This window comes from Sinocyclocheilus grahami, unplaced genomic scaffold (assembly GCF_001515645.1).
Source record: "Sinocyclocheilus grahami isolate Dianchi unplaced genomic scaffold, SAMN03320097.WGS_v1.1 scaffold568.1, whole genome shotgun sequence".
Taxonomy (NCBI): domain Eukaryota; kingdom Metazoa; phylum Chordata; class Actinopteri; order Cypriniformes; family Cyprinidae; genus Sinocyclocheilus; species Sinocyclocheilus grahami.
Window position 1 is genome coordinate 117,389 of NW_015505747.1, and position 27,272 is coordinate 144,660.

Below are 27,272 nucleotides of genomic sequence, written 5' to 3' on the forward strand. Positions count from 1 at the left end.
ATTATAATGTTGTGGTGCCTAAATTAATTTAAAATAATTTAATTTCTCTTAAAAATGATTGATTTTAGTTTCATTACTTTATTTTGAATTTATTGAAAGAAAATAGAATACATTTTTAATACTAGCCATTAATTGGTTAGCAGTCATAACATGAGTTATCGGTTTCAGACATAATTTTAATACTGATGCATCGCTAGTAGCATGAAACATTTGCATTGAGGTACTTGTGCAGAGTATGTTTCGGCCCCAACAAAGTACATCTTTCAGTTTGTTCTGTAGTCATACTCTGTTTTTCGAAAAATTCTGCCATATTTTATTGGATAAAGGACCCAGAGGCTGACAGAGGGAGAAGAAGTGTGAGCGGTTGTTGAGGACAAAAACAGGCTTTGTTTTTTCTTGAGGCTATAAGTTAATAAAAGGGTTGAGATTGAGCCGCCCTACAGGAGAGAATCCTGTTTAAATGTTAATTTGGACAAGGACTGAATGCATTTAAGGGTGTGTTTTGTTGTTCATGAACTCTACTCTCAAACTAACCTCATGCCCTGGTTTCCTCTACAGTGATCCCGGACACTCTGACGGTGATGGCCACTGCTCAGACTCTCTCGAAAGTGGAGGGGGACACGCTACAGCTGAGCTGTGAGGTCACACGCCAGACGTCCCAGCACACTCACGTTTCTGTGGGGTGGTACCTGCGACCCTCTGATGACCCCAGTTCTGGTCCACGTGACCTGGTCACCTTGTCACGGGACTTTGTTCTACGACCGGGTGGACAGTACCGCCAACGTCTGTCTTCAGGAGATCTGCGTCTGGACAAGACCAGCCCCACTTCCTACCGTCTCACCATCTACAAACTGCAGCCCCCAGACCAGGGAGAGTTCTATTGCGAGACTTCGGAATGGATCCAGGACCCGGATCGCTCCTGGTACGCAATGACCCGGAAAGAGTCGGAGAAGACGTCTGTCAAAGTTCAGCCCACAGGTGAGTTACAGTTGTTTGGGGGTTCATTGCAACATCTTTCAGAGGTTAATTGCTTTTTTTTTTAATCCAAATGGCTAATTATTCACTGAGATTGATTTAATTTAACACAATGAAGAGAAGAGGTGTTTTCTTCTCACAGGTGGAAAAACACATATTTGAGCTATATTCAGTTGCAGTGTAAATGAAGCCAAAAGAAGACATTTGAAGACTTTGGAAATTAATCTAAGAAACATGAAACATGGAAATATTTGCATATACTGTTGCGTATATTCAATCTTATGTAAATGAACATAACAATGGTTTTATGAGCAGTTTACTCCCAGATGTTTTCCATTCGTGATTCTTGATGGAGTCATATTGTTGTGTACCTGAGTGTTATTCTCTCAGCCGATTCTGGTACACAATGACCCGGAAAGAGTCGGAGAAGACGTCTGTCAAAGTTCAGCCCACAGGTGAGTTACAGTTGTTTGGGGGTTCATTGCAACATCTTTCAGAGGTTAATTGCTTTTTTTTTTAATCCAAATGGCTAATTATTCACTGAGATTGATTTAATTTAACACAATGAAGAGAAGAGGTGTTTTCTTCTGACAGGTGGAAAAACACATATTTGAGCTATATTCAGTTGCAGTGTAAATGAAGCCAAAAGAAGACATTTGAAGATTTTGGAAATTAATCTAAGAAACATGAAACATGGAAATATTTGTATATACTGTTGCGTATATTCAATCTTATGTAAATGAACATAACAATGGTTTTATGAGCAGTTTACTCCCAGATGTTTTCCATTCGTGATTCTTGATGGAGTCATATTGTTGTGTACCTGAGTGTTATTCTCTCAGCCGATTAAAAACATATTTTCCCAAAACATTTCCATTGGACAAAAAAACTATGTAAACTGGATTGTGAACATTATACATGGTCCAAAACTATAAAGAGAGCGTTCACCCAAAAATGAAAATTCTGTTATCATTTACTCACCCTCTTGTCGTTCCAAACCTGTATGACTTTCTACCTTGAAAGATGATGTTGTGAGAAATGCCACAGTGTTTTTTGTCCATATAATGAAATTCAATGGTCACTAAAATGGTTTGGTTCAACAATCTTCAAAATATATATTTTTTTGTGTTGCACAGTAAAAAAATCATACCGAAGGTTCAAATTCAGTTTTGGGTGATCTATCCATTTAATACACATTGAACAAACTTTACTTCTATCCCTTACCAATTTTATGTTTGTTCATATGAAGTTAATATAATAAGATAATAATTATTTCAAACACTTTACACCACAGAAGTACTTGCGTGTAGTTCAACCCTATTAGACAAATGACTCAACCATGTCATGCTCATGGGTCGCCTTGCTCTCTAAAACAGGGCATGCATGACTCTGCTTCCCTGCAGAAATCCTTAAATATGCCCTGTGAGCTGATTACTATCTAAAATTAAGCACATTACTGGAGTCCCTGAGCGGTGGCTGCTGATCCTCTTAACATCAAACTTCCTGTCATTGAGTACAGAGCAGGCATCGGCTCTCACAAGTCCACTCTGCACATTGATACCATCAGTGTCATGAAGGTTATCATAGAGCGCATCATAGTGAAGTCTCAGTGGTCTCTCAGCATCAGGTAGCAGCAAGCCAGTCGCATCGACTCGTCTAACTCCAACACATCAGTTGAGTAATTATGGCTGACATCTGCTTGATGACCAACACTTTTAAAGAGAAAGAAATGTCAGTTCTGTCATCATTTACTCACCCTCATGTCTTTCCAAGCTCATGATGTTCTTTCTTCTGTGGAACACAAAAGTAGATATTTTCAAGAATATTTCAATGAAATTCAATGTAGTCCAGAACTTTCAAAATCCAAAAGAACCAGAGAAATGAATCCATTCCACCTGACTGAATCTAAACAATTCATTGTTACATTTCAACCCCTAGTGGCAGATGTAAGTTTTAAATTGGTCATAAAGCAGCTGTTGCCCTCTGCTTATTCACCATAGCAAAATGAATGAATAATGAATGTATAAATATACATCCGCACAAAATAAATGACCGCTGTTTGAAAGAAAGCCCAAGTAGTTTTTCTAGGGCTAATTAACTTTAAATAATTATAAAATAATTATTTTGTCCACAATTATTCATAACTACCCATTTTACAGAATTTGTGTTTAAGGATTTACATTGTAGGGCAAAAAAATATTGGTACTACTTGTCAGTTTGTGTTCATGATCATACGCTTTATCCAGTCGGGTGGTCAAATAGGGTCCAGCCACAAAAGTTTAAAAAGCTCCTGTTTTGCTTTCCATCAGAAATGAATGTCTGATGTTTGTTGGAGATGGTGTAAAGGTGGCTCAAGGCGACTGAAGTGACACTTTGTACGATGAACAGATCGGAATTTAAGCCACAATTCACTCTCAAATCAGAGACTATATATAGACTTTATCAAATGTGGTGACAACCCTCAGTTGTCGACTGACATTCTTATTGGTTCTAGTATATCACATGAACAAACATAATAACGGGTTTGTTTCTACATATTTTATGTTGTCTGTGGATGTATCTGATGATTAGTGTTTTCGGGTTACACTTTAGAATAATGGTCCGTTGTTAACAAGTAACTATGCAGGAAGTAATAGGTAGTACTACATTAACACTTAACTTAATAGTATTAACTGATAGAGGAGCAAGATTAACTAAGCAGTAAGTAGTAGCAAATTTAGGACAAAGGTAGTTCCTTATTAGATATTTGATAATTATTAAATAAAAATATCCTCACTGAGAACTATTTGGGAACTATGACCAGTTAATAAAGAATAACCAATTAATTACTAATCACAACAGTAACGTCTTAAAAGTGAACAATTGGGTTCTTTGTGGTAATTATTCATTAAGGATGTGAATTGTTTTTGTCAAGAGAACAGCATTATTTATATTCAAGAAAAGTCCTCCCCAGCCTACTGTCACTAAAGGTATAGGTCTTTTGGAGTCGGAGACACAAACTAGAGCTCATAATTGTGAACTAATTCACTCACTTCCTAATTATTAACATTTTTAAATGAATTACTTTTTATTATTATTTTATGTTTTTGTTTGAAATAAACAGAGAACATCCGTCCTTTGGTAAGAGTAGTAGTCACAATTTCAACCTGTAGCCGACTTATTTGGGGGATATCATATTCATAAATTAGTTTCCACAAAGAACCCAATTGTTCACTTTTAAGACGTTACTGTTGTGATTAGTAATTAATTGGTTATTCTTTATTAACTGGTCATAGTTCCCAAATAGTTCTCAATGAGGATATATATTTTTAGTAATTATCAAATATCTAATAAGTAACTACCTTTGTCCTAAATTTGCTACTACTTACTGCTTAGTTAATCTTGCTTCTCTATTAGTTAATCGTATTAAGTTAAGTGTTAATGTAGTACTACCTATTACTTCCTGCATAGTTACTTGTTAACAACGGACCATTATTCTAAAGTGTTACCGTGTTTTCGAATGTCTGTACTTTGTTGACTTTTATTATATGGACAATTAGTTGAAACTTTCTTCAAAATTAGCTTCTTTTGTGTTCCTCAGAAGAAGACTGCTAACCACATGAAGATGAGTAAATGATGATTGAACTTTCATTTCTGGGTAAATTATTCCTTTAAGTTGTTGTTTAAGTTAATTGTGCCAGACTTTTAGCAATGAGAACCAAGGATGTTTGATGTCGCTGTCAAATCTTGATGTCTAATAACCCCACATTTGATTTGAGAGCTAACATAAAAATTTGGCCCTGTCACACACTGCAGTTGTGTTGGGAGAACTATTCAACACAACGCCATAGATCTGAACCTTTCCTTTCTCCCGTTCTCCAGAATAGCCATATTTCACAGAACAGAGGCTGGGGCAGAAAAATGCCTCCCTCATCTCCGGCTTTAGTCCATTACTTTCCAATTTATTACAGAGCCGTCGCTCCATCCTGAGCATAAGACCGCATGTACAGCAGACGTGAGTGCTGTCTCTCTCTGACTGACTGAACACACAGGGCTGTAACTCAATCTCAAAGCACATCGGCCCAGCGATTTGATGGGAATGGGAGGTGACAGCGCACCTCCTCATCAAATGCGCTGCAGGACGGGAGCTGCGAGTGGCATGTTAATTCAGCCCTGTTATTGGTCAAGAGTCTCAGGGGTTGGGTGGATTGGACGAGAAGAGGACAGGTTGTGATTTTAGGATGGCTGTCTCCCAAGGGCACCTCCACAGAGTCAGGCTGCAGATGGGGACTAGAGCCTAATAGTGTGATGGTTTGTGGTCTTCAGTGGTGTAGGATCAGGGTGAGATGAATGCAGACCAGAAAAGCTCCTCATAGAGACAGATTGAAGACTCATCCACTTCCCTTCAGTTCAATGACCAGTGATTCTTGATACATGGCCATGTTACACTAAATAGCCACTTTGACTGTCAGTAGAAAAGTAAATTGGCACAAAAGTGTAGACATTTAAAAGAGAAATGGTTCAGTGATTCAGTTACATTTAATGCTCGTGAATCACCCAACATTAAAACTGAAACATACTTTCTTCTGTGTAGCATAAAAGAAAATATTTGGAAGAATGTTGGTTACCAAACTGTTTTGGTGGCCACTGACTGATATTGTATGGACACAGAAATATCTTCTTTACTTTAATGTTTACTTCTCACTGCTTATTCAGCATAGAACAAATTTGGCCCTGCCTAATGATTAAAGATGGGGTCACATTAGTGCAATTTTGGCAAAACACCATTGTAAATGGTGTAGCAATATATGAAGCCACTTTTAAGCCTGATTTCTGTTGGTCAACAGTATATTTGCGTCATCAAATTGAATAAGAGCTGCATCTGCTTTGGGGACTTTTTTGAGTGAAATGCAGTCATTTTAATAGATAGAATCTGTGCAAAGCTCATTTTCACATGGATTTCTATTGAAATAATTGGATTATGCACACAACATTTGACAGAGAAATGTTAATTGTGACCCCACTTTAGAAGTGTGAACTACATTAGTAGTCTAACTGATCATAAGATTTAAAAGGTACAGTAGCAAAACTCCTGCAGCTTCAGAGAGAGTGAAAAAAGTTAATGTAACACTAAATAGCCTCTGTTTTGGTGCAAGAATACTTGATTGTAAGTGGACATCAGGAAAAAGCTCACTATGTTAAAAGGAGCTTAGAGTAGAGTTGAAACATTTCAGTGATTTAGTTGCTTACAATAAACTAATTTATAATGTTTATTGGTAAGTGCTGTTTTGAAAGTCTCAGTATGTGGGGCTATTTACAGTAAATGGCCTTTGAAAGCCTTTAGAGAAGTACTAAAATTGTTCAAACTAAAACTGAACAAAAAAAAGAAATTAAACCTGCAGTAAACAGAAATAATAGAAATAGAAAAAAGTGAAATAAAACATAAAACTGAAAAATAAAAAAATGAAAATAAAAGCAAAATTCGAAGTATTAATGAATATTATAATAGTATTTAAACTATTCTAAAATAACAATGCTATCAAGACCAAGTGAACAAAAATCGTAATAGTAATTATTCTAAAATAACAAGGCTATAAAGGCCAAGTAAACAAAAAATGTATTTAAATGTTATTTTAAGCAGTGGATGTACAGAGATATTCCTCAGAGATTCAGTTTTAGTCATAGACCTGTTTGGTGCTGTCTTTAGGCCATGGACTTTTTTTTCTCTCCTTTTCTTTAAAAGATGCCAGAAATTGTATACGGGAAGGGTTTATTAAAAAACTGGAAACTTTATTAGAAGGTAGTTCTAACATAAATGTTTAATGGATTTTAAAGGGAGTCAAGGTGAAGTCATTACGGCCTGATCCTTCAGTATGCAAGCCAGGCTTCACCTGACTGAGATTCACATTAGAAATTCCGGAGAGCATTTCAAGAGCAACACTGAGACGAGAGAAGACAGATTTGTCTGTAATCCCCTTTTCTAGCTGGCTGTGTTCAAGTCCCCTTCCAGCTAGACAACACACTCACAAATGTTCTCTGTGTACTAGCCATTGGCCTGTTAGGCTCAATTAAAAGTGCACATGTCTGTGCAGGAGTGATTGGGTGGCTGTTTTGAGGGAATGCAGCCAGTTTATGTATTTTAATTTGTAGTTGACTGAATTGGCTCTGTTGAATTGGCTAGAAAGTCTGGTTTAAGCTCGTAGTAGTAGTTTTGGAACAGCTTTGTCATTATCTTGTACACCATCTTGCACTAGCAACAAACCAGTAACCAACTGGTCGTACCAGTTTATGGTGCTCAAGCTGGTTTTTAGAACATGCTAGCTGGTCAACCAGCCAATTACCAACTTGGTCCAACTAGAAACCAGTAACCATGTTCCAAAAAAACACTATAAACTGGATTTTCCAGCAGGGGAGCTCAAAGCTGCTGAAGAGAGGTGCGCGATTATACACTCGGTCATGTGCGATTATTCTGTTTTGCATATTTATGTTGACATTAGCTCAATGCACACCATATGTCATGCTCATAACACGTGTAAACGTTTGTGTGTTTTCTCTCATCTGGCTGTTAATGTGTTTATTGCTCTGGTGAACTGTGGGGAAAAACAGAAGTTGTGCAGTAAGCATTAATAGGACATCAAATGGCTCATTGAAGCACATACTACAGCAGATCGATGGACTCATTTTGTGACGAAGCTTTTGGCAGCGAATCCCACACAGCAGCTTGTTCACACAGCCCCCTTCCAGCTACCACAGTTATTACCGCTCCCACTCAACACAATTGTCTCTTTCTCTCTTTCTCTCTTTCACTCTCTGGTTAGCTGTCATACAAATCTATTGTGCATACTAAATTAAAATCTAATGGCGTCATTCATGCTGTGAACCCTAAATCCTGACATTTCCTTCCCATTCTAAAATCTTTATTCATATGACTTTGAAAGTATCCCTCTTCTTATGAATGCCAGATTTGTCCACAGTCGTCGTATTGTACTGTACTTGAATATATAACAAAGCTGTAAAAGGAGGGAGAACGTCTTCATAATTAGATTCTAATAAGATGTCAGCCCCTGAGGTCTAGGGTTCAGTGAACATAGTGTACTTTGTGTGTCTTTTGTACAAAGCACTTTTGTACTCCTGTCTGTCAATCATCTCTTCCAGGATGCATGAAGGAGAACTTAAGAAGTATAGGCAGCATACTTTTGCTGTCGTCTTCTCTGAGCTGTTGAGCACACTAGAACATCACCGCAAACTGTGGGATTTTTGTTGCTGAATAATTTACGTTTCATTTTTAAAGCGGAAACATTTGTCTTTTCCGTTTTTGATCTCCTTTGTTTTTGCAGTACCATCTGCCTTAAATTTTTTGACTTTGATTACATAGTACAGTGGGTCCTTGATCAATGAATGCCCTTGATGATGGCTGATGACTATGGGATGAAATTAGACTCAAAATGATTAATAGATGCACGCACAATTATCCATGTACTGCATACATTTTATACATGTATCTTACTACCCACAAACAAATGCCTTTCAATTTGAGTCTGTGGAAGTCGGGATTAAATGATTGTGCAGCGATTTGTATAAATACAGACATGTTTGTGAATAAAAATGTTCTGTTCTGCATTAGGCATGGGCCGATTACCGGTTTCAAGATATATCGCGATTTGAAAATGTCACGGTTTCAAAACCGCTAATGTTTTCCGTTATACTGTTCCTGCGGTTTGCGCTGTTTTCATGTCTCCTCAAAGACTGAAAGTGTAGGAATCCCTCAGGTTTAGTGCACTGTAGAGAGTAACACGCCCCCTCCCCCTCCTGTTGGTGCGAGTGAGCGGTCAGTCACGTGTGTGTATGATGGCCGAAGGAGCTTCCTCTGGAACTTACGCAATCGGCAACCGGCCGTTTATTGTTTTATTGTAGCCGATCTCTGTTCTTGACTTGCACAAACTGCGTTGCAATGCATATCATTTTCCAAATGTCATTTATGTTAAGCAAAAATGCTTTTCAACCGGTGTCTACAGAGTTAAGAATTACATTAATGTGCAGCATTTTGTTCAAATAAAGACATATTTGTGAATACAAATGTTACAGTTTAAAAAAAAATGCATTAAAGTATCATAATTTGTGCATGTAGCGATTAAAATGTGCATTTGTGGATCAGGCGATGTGAGTGCATTAATCCACGTCTCTTCTGAGTCGATTATATTGGATTCATTTGAATTTTGAGACTTTTGTTCCGCCCTTTTAGCCTTGCCCAATCCACACACACACAGCTCGCGATCCACGCGCAGCTGAGACACAGAAAATCAGCGACTACTAGATGGCACTAGCCCTGTCACATGTGCGCATTCCATTGTGTACAGTTTCATGAATGTACACAATACATATACATATACAATACAATACATAATACATACTGTAAGTGTATATATATATATATTATATATACATACATACAATACATATATATATATATATATATGTATATATATATATGTATATTAGAATTAGAAATATATATTAGAAATCATTCTAATATGCTGATTTGCTGCACAAGACACATTTCTTATTATTGTCAATGTTGAAAACATGTCTTTACTGTTACTTTTGATAATTTTACTGGCCCAAAACTTTTGAATGGTTGTGTATTTTTGAGTCATGACCATGGAATAATGGATGATTTATGGAAATTAATTTACAATTGAATGTTAATATTCAGTATATCACCAAACACTAATTTATGCCCATTCTTTTGCTGTCCTTTTAATCCAAAATGTACTAGGGCTGGTAAAGAATGTCTGGATGTTTATTGATATGTAATGTGTTGATTAGCCTGTTGATGCTAATTATGAAGCACAGAGCTGGGTATGAAAAATCAGTCAGACAGCAATCATCCGGCAAACGCAGACAGATTTCAAATTTTGATGACCTCTCTTCCACTGCAGTCTAATGTAGAACAGAGAGGTATATGTATTCACCTAATGTATCCTGTCGCCTTTCTCTCCGTTTTTCCCCATTCATTTCCACGTGCAGCCCTTCATCTCCACTGCTAATTAATCTGTCTGAAGCGTGCAGATTTAGTCCTAATACACAGACTGGCTCCGATCAGGCGGGCAGTAATGTCCTAATGGAGCATCACGCTGCTTGAGTACCACAGGAGGAAAGGAAAAACAGCCACTGGCCTTTGTTTCCCTGTGATCTGTGAATTCCTCTTTTAGCACAGGCCTGTTTACTGTGCTGTTATTTTGGAGAGCAGCGCACAGCACGAGACCCAAATAATGGCTGCATGTAAAAACACACATCATCATCCCCCCTGTACATTTCCCTTTCTCTGTGTTAGTGCCATGTACTTACGCAGTTAGAGCATTTCTCAGGAAGTGTGTTGAAGTAATTAGAGCCCAGGGGCAATCACCTCTGAAGAAGCCAAATGAAGTAAAGAAAGTGCTTTTCTGATGAGGCGCACAAACTGCATACCATATGGAAATTAGTTCTATAAATGAAGATTCATTTGCTTTTGATGTGAGCATTTCGGTTTGAATTTAGTCCAATGTGGACCGTTTTGTCATGGCTAAATCATCTTCTCTCTCTCTCTCTCTCTCTCTCTCTCTCTCTCGCAGATCGGGACTTTAGTATCCAGGTGACCACTGAGCGCCGGGCCTACACGGCTGGTGAGCCGCTGGAGCTCCGCTGCACCATTGATGCTCAGAATGTTCCAGAGCGCTTCTTCTCGGTGTCGTGGGTCTTCAGCAGCTCACCCGTAGCCGTGATTGGGCCCAGCGCCGTGCCCGTACTGGGACCCAACTACATGGAGCGGGAAGCCACCGGCCTTCTGACCGTGCGCAAAGAGAGCCCTTCCGTCCACCTGCTCAAGTTGCAGCGTCTACTGCCAGAGGACTCTGGGAAATACATCTGCAGAGTGACGGAACGGGAGAAGACCCTCACTGGAGATTTCATCGACCGCAGCAAGCGGTCCCGTAATGTTCAGATCAGTGTAACACCTCTCAGTGAGTATCACGGTTCTTTATCGGCCCTCTGTTTCTGACTGGCCCCTAGAGTAGTCAGCTGATACCTCTCAACAGCGCTCTTATTAAATGAAAACATGAACCTTTCGGCCTCAATTCAGATGTTCGTTACCTTAAGTGGATTATTCTGGGCTAGTTTAGCTTAGAAGGAATTGATTTAGTAATATTGTGGAGGCAAACGGCTATTGAAGTTCTTATTTCTGCTGAAGGTTTCTAAAGCACAGAGTTTACACTTAGTATTGCCCCTTATTTTCTCAGATGCTTTTCAGTTCTTGTGCCAGGTGCTCTCTCTCTCTCTCCCACTGTTAGAAGTATTGAGTAAACAGGAGAAAAAAGTAACAGTAGTGTGAAAGCAGTTCAGCTGTTTTCTAGATAGTAGAACTTTATCATTAACAAGTAGCAGTGGAGTGTGACAGAACACTATATCAATTTGTCACATTGAGGGTGTTTACATGAACAACAAAACCCTGACAAGTATCAAAAATCAGCTAGCGAGTTGAATGTATGTATGTGTATGTTATTTTAAATTGTAGTCCCATTTTATTTAGAAGAAAATTTATACTTGTATTCAGCAAGGATGCATTACATTTATCAAAAGTGACTGTACAGACAAAAGATTAATATTTATTTTTTTAGAGATTTCTTTTTGGTGTTTCATTATGATAAGACCGTTATTAGACAGGAAGTGATTTTGGGGGGGGTGCGGGTTCGGGAAAGGTCCGCAAGCCGGGACACAAACTCTGGACGCCCGAAGTGCAACAGTGCTATATGTTGGCACGCTGCCCACAAGGCTGTTGGTCCTGCCAAAAGATTTATATTTCAAACAAATGTTGTCCTCTTAAACTTTCTATTTATAAAATAATTCTGAATACTGAAAAAAGCATTACAGTTTCCACTAAAATATTAAGCAGCACAACTGTTTTCAACAACAATAATAATTGAGCACCATGATTTCTGAGAGATCATGTGACACTGATGACTGACTGCTGAAAAATTAGCTTTGCCATCACAAGAATTACATTTTAAAATACATTTAAAAAGAAATCTGTTATTTTAAATTGTAATAATAATTCACAATACTACTGATTTTATTATATTTTTAATGAAATAAATGCAGTATTGATGTGCATTATAGACTTTGAGCAATACTGTAAATGCTTCTCTGATTGTTTAAAACAATCATTATCATCAAATGATCAAGCTATTCATTTAAAAAGGTGATACCCCATTAAATACATTTAGAATAGTTGTCTGTGTTATGTTAGTAGCTTGTAGTTCTCTATTTGAAAGGGCTTGAGTTTAAATACAAAGCTAGAGTTTCAGAGTAGCTGCACTGGTAAGGTGCTTGTGAGTGGGCAATACAGTACTGTGTCCTGTCTAAAATCATTTAATGCACAGCATTTTTTCACAACTTGGTTTTGTGGAGGCCTGAAAAGCCCTTGAAATAGCATTGCATTTCAAGTGAGAGTTACTTGAAAAGCCAAGTCTAACAGGCATGAAATGAAAGTGGGAACGCCGTCGCCTTCAGCATAGCCTTGGTAGATCCCCAAGGTTGATGTGATTGTGCCCAGGCTGAGAAACCACAATTGAGCTCAAGGAGTTGATGAAAGCTAGATGGGGGAGCAGAGGTTAATCAAAGGTTAGTAAGAATACATCTGTTCTGCTCAGACTTTGGCCACCCAAATCCAGCCTCTTCCAACAACAGTCCTTTCACACTCTATAAGTTGAAGGAGATCTTTCTTTCTTTCTCCTCAGGGGAATCAGCTTTTATAGGGTCTTGAAGGATGTCCGGCAAGTATGCATTAAAACAACACACTATGTTTTTTGCAGTTATTTACATGGTTTAGCTACATCAGCATGTTACATATTTCCATAATGCCCACCTACTGGCTGCTTTGGCCCACCCTCAAGAAAACAAGTTGGTTAAGTGAAGGAGACGCTTTTTTTCCGCTACGTGGGCAAAAAATTGTATGAACTTCCAAACCCGAAGCCATAGTTACCATAGATTTAATCCTGTTTACTGTTACGTATGAAGCCTCGGGAGCTGAAACCCGATTATGGTAAGGAGCGTTGCATTTCTGACACATGCTCCAAATGGTTGACCAATCACAACAGACCAATCAAAGCACACTGGGGTTTTCGAAAAGTCAGGCTTTAAAGACACTGGAACTACAATGGATGCTTCAGGCAGAGGGTGAAAATAGGTGCTGCAGCAATGTACAGTGTGAGGAAAAAAATGTTTTATGAACTTTAAATCATGTAAATGTTTTCTAGCAGACCCCAAAAATAAAATTATGAACTTTTAAATGAAAATTAAATGCACTTTAATATATATGAATTAGCCGCAGTTCCGCCACTTGTTCTTGTGCCAGTTTCTCTCTTAAAGCGATAGTTCAGCCAAAAATGTGAATTCAATCATCATTTATTTACCTTAACATCATTCTAAACCTGTATGCCTTTCTTTGTAACACATCTATTTAGAATATTCATAAAAAATGTCCCAGGTTTTTTTTTGTCCGTACAATGAAACTCAATGAGGTATGATGTGATTGTGTTGGACCCCTTGACTTTCATTCTACCGGCAAAAATATTCTGCAAAATATTTTCTTTTGTGTAACATAAAGAAAAGAAAAGTCGTACATGTTTGGAACGACGTGAAAGTGAGTATGTTTGGGTGAAATGTCCTTTTAAGATGGCTAGAAAAAGTGAAAGGACTCTTGGAAAGGTTTGTTAATGAGGCACTTTATTACACCATGCCTTGGTCTTTTTTTGTCTTTGCCCCCGCAGGAGAACCTGTGCAATATTTGCAGGGTTATTATAGCAGTAGATTGATAGTTGCAGTATGGATTCGAGACAGCACAGAGTTTAGCCCCTTCTTCACCCACATGCTCACTCTCTCTCTCTTCAGCTCAAGACCTCACTGACTATCTAAGTAGATCTTTCAGGCAATATATACGACTGAAGCATCTGCATATAGAGACACTGAGAGACTGGACTGGGTGAAAGTACAGCCATACCCCTACTGATCATCGTGTAAACTTCTTATTTCATCTTCTCAGAGAATAGGAGCACATTAGAAATTGAAGAGGTTTCATCCCCAGATGTTTCACTTTTGTTATGTATGAAATCAAAGCCTCTTGTGTTCGTTGCCTGGTTGGTCATGGTGGTTTTCTTCTCAAGAAGTTCTGCTAGAACCTCTTTCTGAAGAGAGCCTTTGGTGACCCATGGGAAGTGCGCAAACTTTGTCTCTTTAAAGTCCCATTTTTGTTTTATCACATGCTGCTTTTATAGGGACGTGGTGGTGTGAAATCCCTGTCGAGAACTCTGGCAATATCTGCGAAGGCTTTGATCTACACTCGTGCTTATGAGATCTCTCAGGCTCTAGACCTCTTGATTAGAAAACTATTCCAGAGGTACTGCTAGTCTGAGGCCTAGTCTGCTGTAGAGTGCAACGGAAAGATATGGAAGAAAAGATGCCATTCATATATTGATTTTAGTGATATTGTGCAAACCTCAGACCTAACATGAGCTCAAATGTTGTCAAATGATTCAATGTTCTGTAAAAGCAACTTTCAACTTCAACTTAAAAATTATTCTTTAAATTGAAAAACTGCTCTACCCACAGACCTACAGTGGGGCAAAAAAGTATTTAGTCAGCCACCAATTGTGCAAGTTCTCCCACTTAAAAAGATGAGAGAGGCCTGTACACCCACTCCCATAAACCATTGCAAATGACTTCTTATTGTACTGTCAGTCAACTTATGCATATGTTTTGCATTAAATATCATGTTATTTTATACTTAATCAATGACAGTTGATATACTACCATTCAAAAGTTTGTGGTTTGTAAGATTCTTTCTTTCTTTTTCTATATATTTTTTACTTTTTCTATATTTTTTCTTTTTTTTAAAAAATACATTAATACTTTAGCAGGCATGCATTAAATTTAACAAAATTGACAGTAAAGACATTTAGAATATTACAAAAGTTTTCTATTTCAGATAACTGCTGTTGAACTTATGAACTTTGCTATTCATCAAAAAATCCTGAAAAAAAGCATCACGATTCCCACAAAAGTATTAATTAGCACAACCGTTTTAAAAAATGATCATAAGAAATTAAATTGTAAAAAATATTTAACATTATTTCTGTTTTACTGTATTTTTTATTGCAATACAATATTGTAGAAGAAAACAGACATTAACAGAAATTAATGGGAGAGATTGAAATGCTAAAAATGGTTACTGTTGGTATAGATGTCTGACCTTTAAGTTAAAAAAGAGCCTGTTGCCATATAGGTAAAGGCAGCACCTCAATATATTGCTCCAGAATGTGCATTTGCTTGGCCAGCCAGCAAAAGAAACTAAGCTGATGATACAATTGCATCGTTATACAGGGAAAATAGTGTTCTTGTGTACTTGCCTTTAAGGGACTGTATTACAAAGGCAGTTTTCACCCAATGAGAATTTGTAGAGTTGTTTCTTGTACAGCTTGTCATGACTAATTTACTCATACATAATGTAAATGTACTCTAATTAATATGATAAACTAGCACTAGTGTCATGTTTCCAAAGATTGATGTCTCATTTCCTCTGTTGTTTGTCTGTCTCTCATAGGAAGTAACATCACTGTGTCATTATCCAGTAACACGTCAGAGATAATGGAGGGGGAGACCGTCCAGTTGACCTGCGTTGTTAGCAGCACTGTGGGTCCCCTGTCAGTGTCGTGGCAGTGGACAGATAAGGAGGGGGCGGGTCCCGCTGTGAATGTGGCTTCAGTGGATCGTGAGGGCACGGTCACTCCTGGGCCCACCTTTAGGGAGCGCAGCAGCTTTGGAGAGATCCGGGTGGAGCGGGTTCGACCCGACACATTTACCCTGTTTCTGTATAATGCCTTCCCCACAGACGAGGGCCAGTACAGATGCAGCGCCACCGAGTGGTCCCAAAGCGGTACTGCACCTGACTGGATTTGGCAGCAGATTGGAGACGAATCCGCCACCAAGACTGTCACTGTAAAATCAGTTGGTAAGACCACATATGTTGTTTGAGACCCAGTATACCAAGGTTTGGGGAAGAAATGATAATAGTTATAATATAAATATAACTTTATATTTATTTTAGCATTAACCTGTTTATCTTATATTCTTGGACAGATTCTTAAATGATTATTTATAGCTACTTTGAATTTGATGTTAATAATATTAAGTATTTTTATTTATTACATTTTTTAATTATATATTTACATAGGTTTAAAGTTTGGGGTCAGTAAGATCTTTTTCAGCATATTTTTATTAAATTAAAAAGACATTAAAGGCATTTACAATGTTACAGAAGATTTCTATTTTAAGTAAATGCTATTCTATGAACTTTCTATTCATTAAAAATCGTGAAAAACAAATGTGTCACTGTTGACTAATCAGACACAAAAACATTAAGCAGCACAAATGTTTTCAACATTGATGATGATAATAATAGTAACGACAACAATAATAATAAAAGTTGCTTGTGCACCATTAAAAATGATCTCTGAAGAATTATGTGACACTAAAGACTGGACTAATGACTGATGGAAATTCAGCTTTGCCATCACGGGAATAAGTTACATTTTGGAATACATTCAAATATAAAGCAATTGTTTTCAATTGTACTGAATACTGATATTTCACAATAGTGCTATTTTTAATGTGTTTTACTGTAATTGCAGCCTTGGTGAGCAACACTTCTTTTTAAATCGTACCGACTCCATGCCTTAAACAGTATATATGTGTGTGCATGTTTGTATTTATAAAATATTCCCTCATAAACGTAAAAAATGCGCTTTAAGTTCAGCGCCAGGGGACAAATATTTTCCCTTCATAAAAAGTTAAAAAGACACTGTATTTGCATATATAGTGTATTTGTACTCATGCAGTGCATTTTTACTGTCAACATCACATCATATTTATGACATCATACATTTTCTGCTTCATAACACACGCATATATACAAACTCACACTTGAGCTCACATAGTGGCAGGAATACATACCCACTCAAGTAGAGTAGAGTATTGAAGTGGCATGTCCACTGTAAAGCTGGATCCCCTCCATATGAAGTCAATATAACCCACTCAGGCTCATGCTTACATTGCATCCTGTACAAGAAGAGCTGTGGAACTCTACCGCTGTCAGCATTCCATCACAATCAATAGCCGTGACTTCCCAGTCTGCTCTTTAACTGTGTATGTAATGAGAACACTCACACACACACACATTGCAGAAAGGAAAAACATGAGTGGATAGCAAGCTGGCAGATGCTCTAAATAAACACTTTGTGTGACATAGCATGTGTTGCGTGACAATGAGTGGTTTTTAGGCAAGATACTGGATCAGTTCTTGATAACATACAATATGTCTCTGGTTTTGTTGGTGAAGTGTGTAACTTTTTTGATACTTAAAATACTTTCTACTCTTCTAACTTAGTTTGTAGAGACAACTCTAAGTCAGTCATACATAGATTTTCTTTCTGAGGAGTTGTTCTGAAACATATGCTCTTGTTTGCACAGCCTTGCATTGTGATTTATATTTTAACCAGAGGCATGTTTTTGGTGAACTGCCGGTTTGGGGCAGAACAAAGATAGACTTTATAAAAGAAAATGTTATGACCAATTTTAATTTAAAAATGGTTTATATGAATTAAGTTTGAAAAAATGTATATTAAAGAAAATTAATCAAATTAATAAAGTCAAGGAAATTTGTACATTAAATTAAAATAAAGAAATTGATTTTTTAAAATCTTTATATTGTAATCACGACGGATTGGAAAAGTAATTTGTCAAAGATGTGGGAACCCTAAATGCAGCTTTAAGGTTGGGAATCTCATCCAGAATCAAGTCTTCATGCATCCTGCATATTGAATCTTTGATGAGATGACAAAGACGGGGCTTTTTTATTTATTCCTCTTAATTATTTATATCCATGCTCTTCCTCTGTGATGACATTGATCATTTTTACTTCCTCTGCTGTCAGGATCAGCTTCGTTGAAGCATTTCATCAGCTGTGCTTTTGATTTGAAGCTCAAAGAGTGGCAGCATGACGCTCTTGATGTCTGCTGTTTTGGCTTTTTCTGCAAGTACAGACTTCTCCTGGTGTGTTTCAGGAGTCACTTTGCTCGAGTAGGATGTGCACGTGATCATGTGATAGTCACTCTTATACGTCCGTGTGGGCATAGACGCTGTTTGTGTCCTTTGCTCTTGCCTTGTGACAGGTGTGTTGGTGGTGCTGAGTAAAAATAGCAGTGTTGTGTTTTCCAGTGTTGACTCTGGGTGACTGTATGGATGAAGGACCAGGGCTGGGTGTGAAGCAGGGCCCAGTTTGTGGTGTTATTCTGCTGAGAGAGTCTTAACATGCTCATTAGTGTCTGGCAGTGGTGTGGGTGCTGACTGGCTGCAGGCCACCCTGTAGCGGTGGAATCGTTTGGCTGGGTTACACATGACACCCAGAGGTGAGGCCAGACACACATTCTGCAACAATTTACATTTTTTTATTGCTAAGAAAGCAGTTAGAGCTCCCAGCATGTTCATTGGATGGCAGATAAATATACATTGTAGGTTTATTGATGCATCTGCTAATGAGCATGCTATAGGAGATGATTGGGTGAGAAATTTGTGTATAACTTTTTCTGTAACGCAGACTTTTGGAGGTTTAAATAGAGAGAGAAATAGAGAGAGCTAGATGGGAGGGGAATTACTCATCTTTGAGTACCTGCATAGCTGTGTTTAGGATTTTGGACTACTCGTATAGATCATTGTTCATAGCATATAAAGGCATGTCCATTACTGATTTCGAAGGATCAGGCTGGACATACTACACTCATTCTTACGCATACGAATTTGGGAGACAGGAAATGCAGGCTTATACAAATTTCATTGCTTTCCAAAGTTCCCGTTTGATGCAAATTTGTAGCATCTTTCCCATAGAAGATTGATGTGTCATGGTGTGACCTGTAAACTGAATTTCAAAGAATGCATACTTTAAATCTGCAGCATTGCGGTAAAGTGGAGCAGATTGAATATGACTGTATGACATCGTATTAAGACCATTACAGTCTTCATAGAAACTTCACATGCTTAAAATCTAATGTGACTGCAACTTCAGTGTGATGAAATTAATGCTTTCATTCAGCAAGGATGCATTAAATTGATCAAAAGTGACAGTAAATACATATAATGTTACAAAAGATTTCTAGGTAACACTTAAAGCCTTTATGTGTAATACATTATAAAAGTAGTTTTTATGCATTAAATATGCATTGTAATTCACCTTATAATGAATTGTACTGTATGAAAATGTTACAAAAGATTTCTAGGTAACACTTAAAGCCTTTGTGTAATACATTATAAAAGTAGTTTTTATGCATTAAATATGCATTGTAATTCACCTTATAATGAATTGTACTGTATGATTTTACAAATAATTGTAACGACAGTTAAAATACATTACTTATCTGTTCATTGTTACACCCTTTGAAAGTATAATGCATTAACCTTCAAATAATATAATGCATTTTAACTTTTGTTAAAGTTATTTATATAAAGATATAATATATTACACTGTACATTATGAATACCTTTTATAATGCGATATTCATAAAGGCTTGTTAGCGATTTATATTGTTACCGAAGTGTTACCGATTTATATTTTAAATAAATGCTGTTCTCTTTCTGTTCATCAAAACATCCCAAAAAATCCACAAATTATCCCACAAAGATGTTAAAGGGGTCATATGATGCGATTTCAATTTTTCCTTTCTCTTTGGAGTGTTACAAGCTCTTGGTGCATAAAAAAGATCTGTAAAGTTGCAAAGACTAAAGTCTCAAATCCAAAGAGATATTCTTTATAAAAGTTCAGAGTCAGCAACACCTACCTAAAACGGCTCGTTCTAACACGCCCCCCTCATACCTACGTCACTATCTGGGAAGATTTGCATAACGCCGCCCAAATGTTCAGCGAAAAAGAAGGCGTAAATTTTATTCTCGCTGTTAGTATTGTTGACGCTGCAGCCATGTCCTGAAGATGCTGTGTGCTTGTCCGTTCTCGACCCCGCGGCCTCAGCTCATTCTATCCCAGCCTCAGCGCAATCTAGCCCGGCCTCAGCTCACTCTAGCCCGGCCTCAGCTCACTCTAGCCCGGCCTCAGCTCACTCTATCCCGGCCTGTTCCAGAACAGTTTAACCCAAATAGCCAGATGTGTGCATCACATTTTATGGAGGACTGTTTACTGATCCTGGGAGAGTAACGTTAGACTAAAATGTCGGCAGTTCTGACTCACCTAAGTACGTTTTCATTTAAAGGATTTGCCACTGATGATTCAAACGCGAGTTTTGAGCAGTGTAGAGTAGCACTTGTTTGTCATTTCTCTGATCACAAATGCAGACAGAGTTTTATGTTTACGCGGCGCGACGCAATGTAACGCAACGCGTAAAAAGACAGTATAAGTCATTATAATCCGTAATTATGTCCCCACTGGATGCAACAAATGCCTCGTTTATAATGGGTTTTAATGTTTTTGTCTCGTCGCTCCGGCCGGACACGGCATCAACAGTATGGTAGGGGAGTAACATTTCCGTCTCACGCTTGAGGTATTCGGCCAATCACAACGCATTGGATAGCTGGCCAATCACAGCACACCTCGCTTTTCAGACCGATGAGCTTTGTAAAAATCAACGCGTTTTAGAAAGGCGGGGCATAGAGGAGAAACAATAATGTACAGTATGTGGAAAATAATGTGTTTTTTAACTTTAAACCACATAAACACATTTCATTACACCAAATACACAAAATAATGTTCTTTTTAGCAGCATCATATGACCCCTTTAAGCAACACAACTGTTTTCAACATTGATAATAATAAGAAATGTTTCTTGAGCAACAAATCATCATATTAGAATGATTTCTGAATAGTGTGTTGACACTGAAGACTAGAGTAATGATGCTTTGCCATCACAGGAATAAATTACATTTTAGGGTATATTAAAATAGAAAATGTTTGCTGTATTTTTATTAAATAAATGCAGCCTTAGTGAGCATAAAAACGTTTTTAAAAAATGGATTTGCATCCTATCACTTGCATTCATTTCATTCAGTTTTATTACCTTATTATGAACCATACCATTTAGCATAAATAGTAATACTTGTGTGAAGAGAAACATTAAAAATATAGATTAGATATGTATATTGGAAAAACAGTTGTAACAGCAAAGAGAAGAAACCTCAGTGACCAAAGTAACAGGCAGTTGTATAGGGCTGATTCTTGACATGAAAAGGCATCCAGAGGCAGACTGAAGCTCTCCCCTTGTGTCAGGCTGTGAGATTTGAAATCTCTATTCCCACTGTGCGTGAGGGTGGGTGTATGCCACATGTTTTTCTGAGCATGTCTGTGTGTCTGGAATAATCAAACACACTACAGCTGTGGCTGTCTGGCTCTGCCTGGACTCGCTCCTCTCAGACGTCAGCTCACGCTGCTTCTCCACCCACTTCCTCAGATGCCATGAGAGTTCCTCTGATCATTGATTACATATTGAAAACCGTGGGTCAGTACAGTGGGTCACACAAAGTAACAATGGGAAAAATGTTGGAATGTGAGAAAGATTGTGTATGTGAAAGTCCTGGTGATGGTGTGTCCGTAAAGAATCACGCTCAGCGTGTGTCCTACAGTCCTGCTCTCTGGAGAAGATGGCATTGATCATGGCTCCCTGCTGTCTGCAGTCTGCAGTCAAACACAGAATAGATAGAAAGACATTACTGGTCATGTGTCTACAAGAGAGTAAAGTACTGGAATCCATCAAAATATGAAAGATATGCGAATGTTCTCTCTCTGCCTTCCTCTCTTTATTTCTCTCTTATCACTCCTTCAAGCGTCCTATCATTCTTTGGAGATCTATGGACACATGCTCAGGCCTGTCCTGTATTTTCCAGCATCTTGTCAATTTTTCTTTTTTTTCCTTTCTTTCTTTATACGTCTGATCATCCATTTAACATTTTATTACGTTTTTACTATTTTAGTAATAAATGTGTATGTTTTAAAGGGATATCTGTCATCTTCATATTGCTCTCAATCTTCGTGATGTACTTTCTTCTACAAAACATTAAAGAAGATATTTTGAAACTAAACAGTTTGGTTACATCTGACTTTAATTGTATGACCAAAAAAAAAACACACACACACTTAGACATTTCTTAAAATATATTTTTTATGTTCTTCAGACGAAAGTCAAAGAAATAATACAGGTTTAGAAACATAATGAGAATGAATACATTTCATTTAGGCGTGAACTTCCCTTTTAAATTTTATAATGTGTTTAAAATGGTGTTAATATTCCGTATCATAAGCTTTAAAGTGAAAACAGTGATATGTTTGCAAATGTTTGTTTTGAATGAGAACTATTTCTCCTTTCGCTCATCTGAACATGGGTACATTTAACCAAAGAATGTGCTGAGAACCTGAGGTAATGACAGAGAAAAGAAGCTTCATCTGGAGTTACAGTATTTCAGTCCATTAAATAACAACCAAGCTAAATGTGACCTTTTTTATAGGCTGATAAGTTTTTGTATTGTTTGAAATAGCAAAATACCCATAATTATTGCCCATTTTATCAGTGTTAGGACTGATAACAGCATTAATGACATTTGGTATCAGATCAGAAAGAAAATAAGTGTTAGTGACAGTGTAGGAGAGTTATTAGTGATATATTCATGGAATCATTTGGTCAAGGATTCATCAGACTGATTCAAATCTTAACGCTTGAGTTTGTGAGTCTCCTGAATTGAATCACACCAGAATTGAGCCTAATGTTGCTTTTTATCGCAGCTAAGACAACAAGAGAAAGATGTGTTTTCTTGGCATTATATTGTGATACACAGTCTTTTTATGTGATTCATTCAATTCTGACTTCAAGCTCACAACTATTTTTTTTGTAGAGCTGTGGTTTTAGCAGCTGAATAGCTTTGCAGGAAACACTGCTATAGATCCACCGATAATCCATTTTTGAGGCTTTTTTTTCTTTTCTTTTTCAATATCTGAGCAAAAGTGAGCTCATTAGATGTTAAAAAAAGGATCCAGCAGAGTGTATTTCCTGTGTTTTTTACTTGCAGGATTAGTTTGCATGTGCTCAGTAAACACGGGATGTGTGTGTAATCTGCTTTTGGCTGCTCTCCGATGTTGCTGCCCACAGGATTGAGTTGGCATGCTACAGGTCACCTTGTCCAAATTTGATCAAAATAACAAAGAGTAGATTAACTGTGCCATTCTCACGCTTTCCTCCCAAACAGAACAAACTCCTGCTAGCCTTTCCCAGCCTAGTGAACAGCTGAACTCTGGGATTTCTCCAGGGAAGTCTTTGAGGATCATTAGCATGCAGACAGAGTAGTTTGATAATGTAGACATCTAACTTTACTGCCCTGTTCCTTTAATAGATAGTTTGCATAATTGAAGGACACAGAGGCTCTCCAAATGAAATTCACTTTCTCAACTCTGCCAGGCCCTATGTTACTACTGAGATCTGGGCAAAGATTGTGCCCGACGGGTGTGGCGTTAACCTGCCCTCTGTTACAGCCCAGCAGCGTGGCATCATTAGGGCACTGGCAGGTAGGCTGGAAATGGATCTCGTTGTCTCCGGCTCCTTATGGCCTCCAGCTGCTGTCATCCATATCAAGCACAAACACTCAGAAGTAGCCAAATGACGCTTTACCCCTTCCACTGGGAAAATTATTTGAGTTCCAGAAATCTCTTGCAGAAATTTGCTTCCTTTTCAAATGGAAAGACAAAACAGCCAGGGCATTCCCTTGTAATGAGTTTATTTTTTCCATGATCTTGTATAGTATGAGCAATGGCGATGTAAATTGCTGCTGAAGGGTGCCAGTAGCAGCTCGCCAGGGAATAGGCTTGTTGACTATATGCCCATTAGCAGATTCACATACTCCTCAGTATCAGCTGTGAATTCACAATTAAGTAACCCGCAGTTCCCTCATCATGTTTACTTGTGTGACAGGCTTGAGCCGAGGGGCAGCGCTAGCAGTTAACCAGAACTTTGTTTTTACTGTCAAGCAAAAATAGAAGATGGTTCCACAGGAGAGAATAAGTACTTGAACAGTATTGCAATCGTGCTGCAGTGGCATACAAGTGCAAGCGTTGTTGCAGTGCACACACTTTAATCTTTATTTAATTTATTTTTTATATATATATGTAAAACATTGAAGTTAGGGATGGGTGCTATGCTCAAAAATGCTATAGCATAGTCATTTTATATCATTCATTCATTTATATTTTTTACATATTTTTTTCCTCGTCAATTCAGTGAAAAATGGTTTGATAATGCTAAATAAATGTACTGTATGCTGCTGCCACTGCTGCTGATAATGATTATTATTATATTACTTATTACTGCAGTTATTATCTTAATGAGCACAAAACAAAGAATGAGACTATTCATCATTAATATTCTCATCTCAATTATGTGCTACGTAATTGTTTTAAACTGAACTGTTTATACTTTTCATCTGTATTGTATTTTTTCTTTTATTTAGTTTTATTGATTTATTTTGTATTTTCATGCATTTCTGTATTTTGTTTTTGCCAGTTTTCTTTTGTTTTCTGCCTAAAAATATCAAACAAATTGGCTGTATAACTGTCCTGTATTTTTTTTAACTGTACATTGTCATTTTATAATTGCAAAACCAGTTTCGAATTGTCGAAACTGGTTTTATGCTTATGTTAAAAACAAAAGACTCAAAAACGAATAATATAAAGCCTAAAAAAAAAGATATAGTAAGTTCTGATTGGGCGAGTCAACACATGAACTGAATTCTATATTAATGCTTTGTGACATTGCAAGTATTTTTAATTACTATGCATACTCTCTTTATTTGTTCTTGCTTCAGAATCTTTCTTCTTCGTGTCAGCCTCCTCCCGTACGCCCAGCGTGACGTTTGGCGACTCGTTTGACCTGCAGTGCATCGTGAAGCCACGGCACAATCCCAACGTTCCTGCTGCGGTCACATGGCGCTTCCAGCCAGCAGAGGGCGACGGAGAGTTCCGAGATTTGGTGACGTTCACGCGGGACGGCACTCTGCAGTGGGGCGACCAGCTGCTGGGCCTGGGCACCCGTACCATGGTGGATCGTACGCCTACGAACACCAACTTCCGCCTCAGCATCACCCGAGCTGGACGCAAGGAGGCCGGGACGTACCAGTGTGCTGCCCTGCTTTATCGGAGGAATTACGATGGCACCTGGAGCACGGTGGCCAACCGCACCTCAAACCCACTGGGCATCAGTGTACTGCAGCCTGGTGAGTCTAAAAACGGCTACCGTCGCAGGAAAGGTGCATGTAGGCTACCTGACTGCTTGACTGAGGGCAAGAACCAACTGTGACTGTTTTGATGGCACTAAATTGCAGATAAGTTTCACTGACACCCGTTAAAGTTTGGGTTTGTAATGTTTGCTCATGGCTGAATGCTGGAGTCACTCGCCAGCCTCGAAAAATTAGCATAATTAAGACAACTCGCACTTTACTGTCACTACAGAAATAAAGATATCACTGATAATGCACCATGTTGTAGTGTGGCCTAGTTTCACAACTTTCACCCTCACTAGATCTTTCTCTCTCCCATTCATCTGTCATGTGTGCATGTGTGTGTTTCACAAGATATTGGCCTCTCTGTGCTCATAAGAGTAATTGAGATGATTGGCGTGTATGTGCAGCTGAGGCAGGCCCTCCTAATGGTCTGGAGTGTGCGAGGAAGAGGTTGTTAATATCCTCCAAAGCGATTAGAAGAGAAGAATATGAAGAGGGAATTGATGGTGGAGGGGGTGGGGGTTGTAGAGAGAGGGTCATTAGAGCAAAAATTGGAGCTCATTAAATCTAGTCCCTCTGGACTTCAATCCCTGGACTGAACAATGTCTCTCCCAAAAGGAAGACCTCCTCACTGACCTCACACACACGTTTGTTTTTCTATCATGGTGGGACTTTCCATTGACTGCTGTTGTTTTTGAATGATAATTTATCTCACGTCTAACCCTAAACTTAACCCTCACACACACACACACCTTTTTTATTATTAAGATATTTAGTGTGTTTTTCAAGATTTTCTCCTCTTGGGGATCACTGGCTGAGACCTGCAGTGTGGTGATTTTAGGTTTTACTGTCCTTGTGGAGACATTTGGTCATCGTAATGTAAACAAAACCTGACCAACACACAGAGAGTGTTTAATGGACGTGTTGGTGCCCATAATGAACCAATATTCATAATATACACTAAGATAAGCTGCTTTTTCCTGTGTTTCGGAGAAGAAAAAAAACTGAGTGTTTCTCAGTCAAGTCAGTCTAATTCCCCAGTCCATATCCCCCCCAACCAATCTTTTTAACAGCACATTTGATATTGCTAATACTGTCAAAGTGCAGGTATTGTTATTTTTTCGCATTGTATTCAGTGTAGTTTTATGTTTATTTTTTTTATTTACTTTTCAAAGGTTTGTGGTGGGTAGGATCTTTTTTAAAGGTTTTTAAAAGACAGAAGTCTTTTATGATCACCAAGGCTGCATTTATTTGATCAGACAGTAACAGTAATATTGTGCAATTATGTTATTACAATTTAAAATAACTGTATTGTAGTTAAATACACGGAACAAAATTATAAACGCAACACTTTTGTTTTTGCCCCCATTTTTCATGCGCTGAACTCAAAGATCTAAGACTTTTTCTATGTACACAAAAGGCCTATTTCTCTCAAATATTGTTCACAAATCTGTCTAAATCTGTTAGTGAGCACTTCTCCTTTGCCGAGATAATCCAACCACCTCACAGGTGTGACATATCAAGATGCTGATTAGACAGCATGATTATTGCACAGGTGTGCCTTAGGCTGGCCACAATAAAAGGCCACTCTAAAATGTGCAGTTTTATCACACAGCACAATGCCACAGATGCCGCAAGTTTTGAGGGAGCGTGCAATTGGCCTGCTGACTGCAGGAATGTTCACCAGAGCTGTTGCCCGTGAATTGAATGTTCATTTCTCTACCATAAGCCGTCTCCAAAGGTGTTTCAGAGAATTTGGCAGTACATCCAACCGGCCTCACAAACGAAGACCACGTGTAACCACACCAGCCCAGGACCTCCACATCCAGCATCTTCACCTCCAAGATTGTCTGAGACCAACCACCCAGACAGCTGCTGCAACAATCGGTTTGCATAACCAAAGAATTTCTGCACAAACTGTCAGAAACCGTCTCAGGGAAGCTCATCTGCATGCTCGTCATCCTCATCGGGGTCTC

General features: G+C 38.2%; 1 protein-coding gene across 3 annotated transcripts in view; it reads left to right on the forward strand.

Annotated features, from left to right (window-relative positions):
• The first annotated feature begins 555 nt into the window (after positions 1 to 555).
• The window catches only part of LOC107556440 (immunoglobulin superfamily member 3-like), a 29,313-nt gene continuing 2,596 nt past the window's right edge, over positions 556 to 27,272 (forward strand). The window contains exons 1-4 of one of the 3 annotated variants that reach the window (XM_016239559.1): positions 556 to 978; positions 10,566 to 10,952; positions 15,587 to 15,994; positions 24,883 to 25,290. In XM_016239559.1, the coding sequence (XP_016095045.1) occupies positions 582 to 978; positions 10,566 to 10,952; positions 15,587 to 15,994; positions 24,883 to 25,290 (1,600 nt within the window). In that variant the 5' untranslated portion in view covers positions 556 to 581. Of the gene's footprint in view, positions 979 to 1,372; positions 1,431 to 10,565; positions 10,953 to 15,586; positions 15,995 to 24,882; positions 25,535 to 27,272 lie in introns of those variants that run through there. The other 2 variants (XM_016239558.1, XM_016239561.1) reach the window with 2 other exon arrangements.